General features: G+C 45.8%; 1 protein-coding gene across 2 annotated transcripts in view; it reads left to right on the top strand.

Moving 5' to 3' along the window:
• Window positions 1-2,039: 2,039 nt before the first annotated feature.
• MAMDC2 (MAM domain containing 2) overlaps window positions 2,040-8,386 on the top strand; it is a 64,799-nt gene continuing 58,452 nt past the window's right edge. For both annotated transcript variants that reach the window (XM_032206050.1, XM_032206051.1), the window contains exons 1-2: window positions 2,040-2,085; window positions 2,227-2,340. In XM_032206050.1, coding sequence (XP_032061941.1) covers window positions 2,055-2,085; window positions 2,227-2,340 — 145 coding nt within the window. In that variant the 5' untranslated portion in view covers window positions 2,040-2,054. The remainder of the gene's footprint in view (window positions 2,086-2,226; window positions 2,341-8,386) is intronic.

Below are 8,386 nucleotides of genomic sequence, written 5' to 3'. Positions count from 1 at the left end.
AAAAAAAAAATTAAAGATTACCTGTTCTGCTCAAGACCACTGGTTTTATTAAAAACCCACATGAGATGAGTTAATTTCTGAAGTGGGAAAGTTTTTCTACTACCTGAGAAGAAGCATTCTGGGAGAAGCCTGTGCCAGATATTTTTGACACCAATTTTCATTTCACAGTGTTTCCAGGGAGGCCTGGCACGTGTCCCTGGGAGGAGCAGAGAATATGTTTGTGTGGGCATTCAGAGTCTGTTTCTGGACACACCACTTCCACATGCTGCGAGTGGGTTGCTGCTCAAGTGTGAAGTGTTTCACTGGAAATTACAATAACTTCCTGATTTTATTGTGGGTGCTCAGGTCTGAACACACATGGCCTCTGTTTGGGATGCTGGCAGAGAAGCAAGATTGAAGGGTCTGAGAAAGTTTGTATCTTTGACTTCAAGACAAAGCTAAACTAACAACTGTGAATGCTGTGTTACAGAAGTACTGTGAATACTGCAAAGTGTACAGGTAAATGTCACAGCAGAAGAACCCAGGGCACTGCCACAGTCCTGGCCCTTACAGGAAAGGAAAGGAGACAAAGAGTTTTTGGAAGGTGTATTGTGCAGGAAATGCTGTGTTACCCAGCTAGCTGAGCAAAAACAAACAACAACAACAACAACAACAACAACAACAAACCTGAGAGCACCATTGTATGAACAAATGAATGAGGGATGCAGGCACTATTAAATTGTCTGTGGGAAACTGAAGAGATTGCACTAATTAATACCCAGCAAAATCAAAATTAAACTGTGAATGTTTATCCCCAAGGTAGATGCTGCTCCAGTCCTCTTACAATGGAAGGACTGAAAATTAGATGCCTGCTTCTTTCATGCACAAAAAATATTGAGTATCATTATGTTTGTTATGAAATGGGCCATGAACCTTTCTCTGCCATTCCCCAAAGCAAGCAGGCATGCCCTACCCATGAGAGCACAGTCTGTTCTTCTGGGTACAAAAGCATGCCTTTAAAACAGAACACATTTGGGAGGGATTATTCAAGAGGTAGACTACATGTGTGGGTAATCTGATATTATAAATAATAGTAATAAAAAAGCCTGTCAGCCAAAACCCTTCTCAGACCAAGCATGAACTGTGTGAGGGCTGGAGCCATTGTGCAAGACATCAGTGTGGTCATAGGGACCTAGTGCCTCTGTCAGTTTATGGGGAAAGGCTCTAGATACCGTATGGGATTCAGGAGTGGTTTTATGATAAGTGTATTAGAGGCTACGTGACAGTTATTTAGGGATGCGTTTAGGGATCACCGGGTGCAAGAGATATTTTTACCGGGTTCATGTGCCTTTGCTAGGAGCCTTTTAAAACTGGTGTTGCACGCCGGAATTTGCTAACAATAAGTAAAGTAAAAGCCACGTAACTGAAGCAGCCTGTGCAGGCTGCACATTTTCCACGAGGGCTGAAGAAAAACCCCGCGCGCGCGTGTGTGTGTGTGTGTGTGTGCCCAGCGGTGCGGGTCCGGGTGCAGGTGAGAGCCGCGGGGCTGACACCAGAGGGGGGCAATTCGGGGCGGCGGTGAGGAGGAAACTTTTCCCCGATGGGGACAGCCCAGAGGCGGAGGTTGCCGATCCCTGCGCAGCCCGGAGGTCGCAGAGGAGCGGGGTACCAGGGCGGGCGGCCAGCCCCGCGGGGCAGCAGAGGGGCAGGGCGGGCCGGGGCGGCACAGGGGGTGGGAGCCGCTTTGTGCTCCGCAGACGGGTGCGAGGGGGCACCGCACCGAGCAGCATAAATACCCGGCGGCGGAGGACAGCGAGGCACAGCCGGGCTCCGCTCGCAGTGCCCAGCAGCGAGCACGACCCCAAAGACGGAGACCACCCCCCCCCAACCCGACCCGGACCTTGCTCCTACCCAGCGGGTCGCCCCCGGGGGGCTGCGGCGCCCCCATCCCCGACACGACCCAAGCCCCCCCGCCCCGATCCGGGGCTGGGTCCCGCCGCCGCCCCGCTCGTTCCCCGCCCCGCCGCGCTCCCGCCCCGCCGCCGCCGCCAGCCCTGGCTCCCCCGGCGCCGAAGATGCTGCGGCTCTGCCTGCTCGCCGCGCACGGTAAGCGGCGGCCGGGCAGGGGGCTGGGGGGCGCTGCCCACGGTGGGGGGGGGAGCGGAGCCCGAGTCCCGTCCACCCCCCACCACAACCACCCCCCGAGCCGGCCGTGCCGTGACCGGGGCTGGCTTTGTCCCTTTGCAGCTCTGCGGCTGGCCGGCGCCGCCCTGCTGTCGCCCGGGTCGTGCGCCTTTGAGGACAGCGCCTGCGGATACGAGTGGGACTTCGCGCATCTGCCCTGGGCGCTGCACGGCGAAGGTAAGGGCGCCGCCGGCACCCCGGCTCGCTGACCCACCCCTCGGGGCGCTGCAGACCCCCCGCTGACGGTGGCGGAGCAGGGAAGCCCCCCCGGGGAAGCCCCGGGTCCCCGCTCGCCCCCGAGCGCGCTCCCGCTCGCCCTGTGTCGCCGTGCGCCCCGTGTCACCGTGCGCCGCCCCGCGCAGGTTCCGCCGCCGCTCTCCGCGGGATGCCTCTGGAACAGCCCTGCCTCGGCTCTCGGTCCCTGCCGGGAACAGGAGGCTTATCGAAGACCAAAAAAACGCGCCCCCAAAAAAACAAAATACAAAACACCGCCACCACCAAACCCCACGCATCTGTCAAATTCCTACTGAGCAGCACTGCTTTTCCCTGAGCGTGTGTTGGGCTCTGCTCTACGAGTGGGTGCATTTTCAGGGCAGAAGACAACCTGTGTGAAGAGTATCTTCGTAGTATTAAGGCTTTAATCCAGTCTATGGAACCCACAGTTCAACAGGAAACACATGCATTACCATTTCAAGTTGTATTAGACTTTAGTGAGACTGACTGCCATTCAAAGGAACAAAATTCAGTCAATATTCAGAATTTCCTTGCAACTGTAGCCCCTACCTGATAAGTTTTTAGTGTAGGCTCTTATTTTTGATAGAATCAATGTGAGCAGACAAGGCACTAGACAAATATAGACACAAAGTGGTTATAACCACTGTATTTTTAATTTAACCATTGTATTTTTAATATAATAACCATAACCATTGTATTTTTAATTGCTTTTGATTTTATGGCCTTAATGTCATTCATAAAGTGAAAGTTGTTTTCACACAGTAAAAGGAGCTGTAGGTTTCAGATGTTCCTAAGCTCCAAAAGGGTCACCAAGAACAATGAAGAGGTGAGTACAGATACAAAAGAGGTCAAGACCCTTCATCATTGCTTATCAGTGCACCATTCAAAGCAGGATGGTCCAGATTGGTCATTTTACCTGCCACTCCGTTTATAATGAGTTTTTTGTTTGTTTGTTTGTTTTGTACCCAGTTCCCACATATGCAAAGCAAGTCACCTTAACTATTAGTCATTAGTGCTTGGGAATGGCCAGAGAGTGCCAACTTAGAACAGGCTGTGAAGATGTCTTGATTTGACATTAAAATAATTCTTGCCTTCTTCTCATTTACTTAAGGATACATAGGTTTTCCTGCACTTTTGAGGATACTACTGAAAATTTGGTGCCCATCTCTGCTTTCCCTGCTGTTCCTGTTAACTTTATGCTCCTTCAAGCTGCCCGGCTCGGCAGCAGCACCGCTCATGATTAATGGGAAACCACACAGTCGTGGTACTGGTTCAGCTCCACGGGGCTGTGGGATGCTGGGGGCAGTACCTACACAGATGAGTGAGCACAGTGTTGTGCCCATTCATGCCACAGTACTTCAGAAAACAGGGAAATTTTGTCAGAGGTTTGGATCATCAACTGCTGGCATTTTTTGGTCCGCAGAACCGTACTTTGGTTGTTGTAGTTTGCTTCTTGTGTCTGACCATCAACATACCAGAGGCCAATACCACTGCTAAGCTTCTGTCACTGTAGATCTTGTTTTTCAGAGAGATGAACTGTCATGTGCTGGGCGGACATGTGGTGTACCAGCACTTGTAATTGGTATAGTTCAGTCAGTGTTTCCATTATAAACCCTTTTTCTGTGGTCTGATATTTCATATGTCATTTAATATTTAATATTTAGTATGTCATTCTATGCAAACCTTTGGCACACACAGTATTAGCCTCTTTGGAAATGCATTCACATAACTCTAAACTCAAATGATGCAGATCTATGTGGCAGGTGTGCAAACCAAGTTTCTTTTTTCCTTAGTAAAACCGTGTTTCTTTTGGTAGCGCCAGCCTCTGGTATTTGCAGGTCAGTGTATGTGCGTGTGGCATTCTGCTGGTACAACAGAGGAAGTTGAGGATAGGAGGGGCAACTTAGCTTTGAATTGTTCCACGTCTCCTTGCATTGCTTCAACATTGTTTTATAATTTTAAAATATGATTTGGAATACAGTTATATGCAGCAAATTTCTTCTGGGGATTATCTGACTTGCAGTGTAAATTCTTTCATCTTATAAATCTCTCAGCGTTGTGGTCCCATGCCAAACTGTCAAGATGATGTAAATACAACTAAAATCCTGCCCAGAAATTTCCACTCCATACTTGAAAGCTTTTTGCCTCATTGCCGAGGAAACCAACATCTTGTGAACAGCCAGGTACAGATAGGAAATAGGAGGCTGAATTTTGCTTTTGTTTGCAGCTGTGCATTCCCACTAAAACCAGCAGGTTTCTAAGGTTTTATTGTTTTTTTTTTTTTTTTTTTTTTTTTTTTTTTTTTTTTTTTAATAAATATCTCTGGCTTCTCTTTAGTATTCTGGTAGTAATGGAGAAAGAGACCTTTGTTTGTTTAACAGTATAGTTTATAAAATTGGAAAGATTTATTTATTTATTTATTTATTTTTAGATGAAGCTTTGACACCTGTAGTAGACTGAGTTTTAAGGGTCCATTTTTGTGTAAGTGCAAAAAGAAAACCAAAACAAAAATGCTCAGTGCTAAAATGGATAGCTCTTCTGCTTTACTCAGAACTGTTGAATTGGGCCCTAACAAAGGGGATGTCTGTAGGATACCAGCTACACAAGAAATGATTAGGACATCTTCCCTTAATATCTGTCCAATGGATATCTTCCCTTAATACCTGTCCCATAAACTCCCGCTTCACTGAAACCCTCTGTAAGCTCATGCTCCCTCATGTGGCTCTGAATTCAGGAAAAGGGCTTTCAAGTCTGACCATCAAGATAATGTCCTTAGCTGTTAGCTTTTTGAGTCAGTCATCTGCCAACATCTCTGGTGTTCACATTTTAGAATGGTAAAGATTTTTAGCAGACAATCACTGTGCAAAGGAAAATGTAAAAAATTAGAAATAGCTGAGGATACAGTTTTCTTGCAAGCTTACCTATGACTGAGAGGCATGCCCAGCTGAGGTCTGTAGCACAGGCTGGGTAAATATAGCACCATGCTTGTGGCATCTTGTTTCCTAATGTGCTAGTTCTGCTTTCAGTGTACGCTGTGGGAAGAATGGGGAAATCCCATGCAAACATGGTGTGCTTCATGAGGGGGTGTTTGTAGGATACCAGCTACACAAGAAGCATGCTGATGTGGCTGCTCTGGAAAAGGGCTGCATCACGTAAAGCATGGAACTGAAACCTGATGAGCAGCAGATGAACATGTGCATGTATGATGGATGGAGCAATAAACTCTGAAGACTTCAAGTCACTTGGTAGTATAGATAAACCAAGATGTCAATGGCCCACTTTAGCTTCAGAGAAGTATGATCCCATTCTAGCATATATATTTCTTCATTCATGAGTCCTCTGAACAGGAAGTTTATGTACCAAAAAACAACCCAGAAAAATAATAACAGTAATAAAGTATAAGACAGTGAAAGAACTCATTGGAGTAAATTAAGTGATGAGAAACTTAGAAAGCAGACCTGCATTCATCACCACTATGCTATTTTAGGACAACTGGAATACCATGCCACTCACCACAAACATCCATGGGTAAATTTAGCCCGAGTTCATGCCCAGTTATGCTGGGGCATAGAGCTTTGCAGAAGCACAGTGGCCAGCTTCCACAGACACTTCTGTGTCAGCAGTGGATGTGTCAGAATTAGAGATGAGTTGTGAGGGGAAGACATAGTTAATTTTAATGCATCGTGTAAAACTTCATGCAGTAGGATCTCATCACATGATCTTGAGATTTTGTTTAACCAGGTCAGGTAGCATTTCAGAATGGAATATATCCTTTGTAAATGTAATGTTCCTCTTTACCAAGCATGACTACTTTCTTTCATTGTGCTTTAAAACAAAGGACGATAACATATGTAATAGGCAATAAACCAGAGCAGAGCAGTAAGTAAAGCTGCTCAGCTCCACTTGAAATGGGAGCAGGAAACACAGTCTCCAGCCTGTCCCAATCATTCTGCAGGGCTGGGTTTGGCCTTTTTTACTTTCCTCCCACCTCTGTCCAGCACAGAGCAAGCCATAACCTGACTGTAAGAACATCCTGCTCACAGCAACATTGTAAATAAGTTTCATTAGACACAATAACCATGGCACATTTCTTTTGCGACTCTGGAAAGTCTGTTTACATTTTTGCCAAGAATAGCTGTGCAGTATTTTGTGTGCCTGTGTCTGTGGGTATGTTTTGTTCTCAGACTTCCCTTATTTTAATGGGGACCATTTTAATAGTGCAAGAATTAATTTGGACTGTCAGCTCAAATTTGCCCTCAGAGAGTTTGTTGTGCTACATCTGTTTGCCTGGATTTAAGCATTAGATAAGAAATGTGTCTATTACCCCTGCAAACTACAGGGAAGAGAGCTTTTTTATCCCAACAAAGTGCTCTGAAAAGCAGGTGATCTTTGTCAAATCTGCCCCTGCACTGCCAGCTGCAGCGGACCTGGAGCTATTTTAGTAGTAGTGTCAGTAGTTTTTGTACAGTTGTCTCCTTATCACCTTTGCTCTTCTGCGGAGTGTTGTCAAACAGCTTTCACTGTTGATGTATAGTGAGCTATGCAGCACTGAGCCACTGAGGCTGTGACTGGTAGTTGATATAGCCATAATTCATCTCTTAGACTCATTGACTACTCTAAATAGACATTGGTGTGTGTGTGTTGCTTTCCTTTCTAAATTCTGGAAGTGTAAATTACTTCAAATCTCACATTTCCATGGACATATTTTTAATAACATGCACTTCAGAGTTTTGGAATAACATTTTCTCCTTCTGCAGTACTCCAAAGGGGGGTCCCATCCCTAAAAGAAAAGTTTTCATTCAGAAAAGTGATGTAATAAATTACAATGTACTTAAAAATTGCCTGGTTTTCTTCTCCATAAATGGTCCCTGCATTTTGCTGCACCAGTCCAAGGCTCTGTTTCTGTGGTATACTTTAAATGTCAGGTAATGGTTTACAGTAAGCAGGTAAGCTAGCAACATCTCAAGCAACAGTATGAGGAAAGTGACACTGCCTTTTGGGGCATACTTGTCATTTAGATACACTTTTAAATGGTTTTGAGATAGTAAATAATTTCAAGCAGCAGACCACTCTTCCAGGGCATCAAGTAACACAGGCACGAGAGCAGCAGCGTACAGAATCTCTAATCCAAACACGGCATGCATACCATTTAAATAGCTTGCATTCACAGCTGTGCCATAGGACTTAAAACTGACCTTTACTGACCTAAGCTCTGTTATCCTGAATGCCAGCTCGCTTGGATGCAACATGTGGAGTAATGAAGCAGGTCATCATTAGTGATCCTAATTGTTGTTGCACAGCAAACACAGTTCATGTCTGATAAGTGCTACCTCTCGCTCAGCTACAAACCCGCTGGCAGATACATTGGCACATCAGTAGTCTCAGTTTTCTCTACTTCTACCTGCAGTACTTTCCTGTACATGGGACAGTATGAAATTTTAAAGTGTCTCTGTAATATCTCTGCCTTTATGCAACACTCAGATGAGACAAGTGGTCTCACGTGTTCACAATAACCGTAACTGGGAGGAAAGCAGGGTAATTTAGGGAGACTTGCACCAGCTTGTACCTAGCTGCAGCAACACCAGGATGGCATACCTTATGGTAGCTCACTGGCAAGGTTTTCAGCTGGTAAATCCACCCTGCCATGTGAGCTTGTTGTTTTGGGTTCCCATACATGTAGCCTGGATATCTCTTCACTGCATGCTACTTTGCAGAGTGGAGAAGCCCAAAGACCTGGCACATGGTCTGTTTTCCCTTGACCTGATAATTAAAATGTTTGTCTTTATGGCCAAAATAATTTCATTTTGAGTGACAACTTTCCTTCCCAGTCAGTCCTGAGGAAAAAAAAAAAAAAAAAAGGACACTCTCACATACTTCTGGCACACTCAGACTCTTCCATTCTTCTTATTTCTTCTTTACCTCTGGTGCTGTGTTTCCTGTTCATTCCACGTTGACTGCTCAGCTGCTACTCTTCTCTTAACAGCTCTCT

The sequence above is a fragment of the Aythya fuligula genome, chromosome Z (genome assembly GCF_009819795.1).
Source record: "Aythya fuligula isolate bAytFul2 chromosome Z, bAytFul2.pri, whole genome shotgun sequence".
NCBI classification, from domain to species: Eukaryota; Metazoa; Chordata; class Aves; order Anseriformes; family Anatidae; genus Aythya; species Aythya fuligula.
The sequence above is the reverse complement of the archived record's forward strand: the minus strand, read 5'-3'. Positions and strand labels throughout refer to the sequence as shown.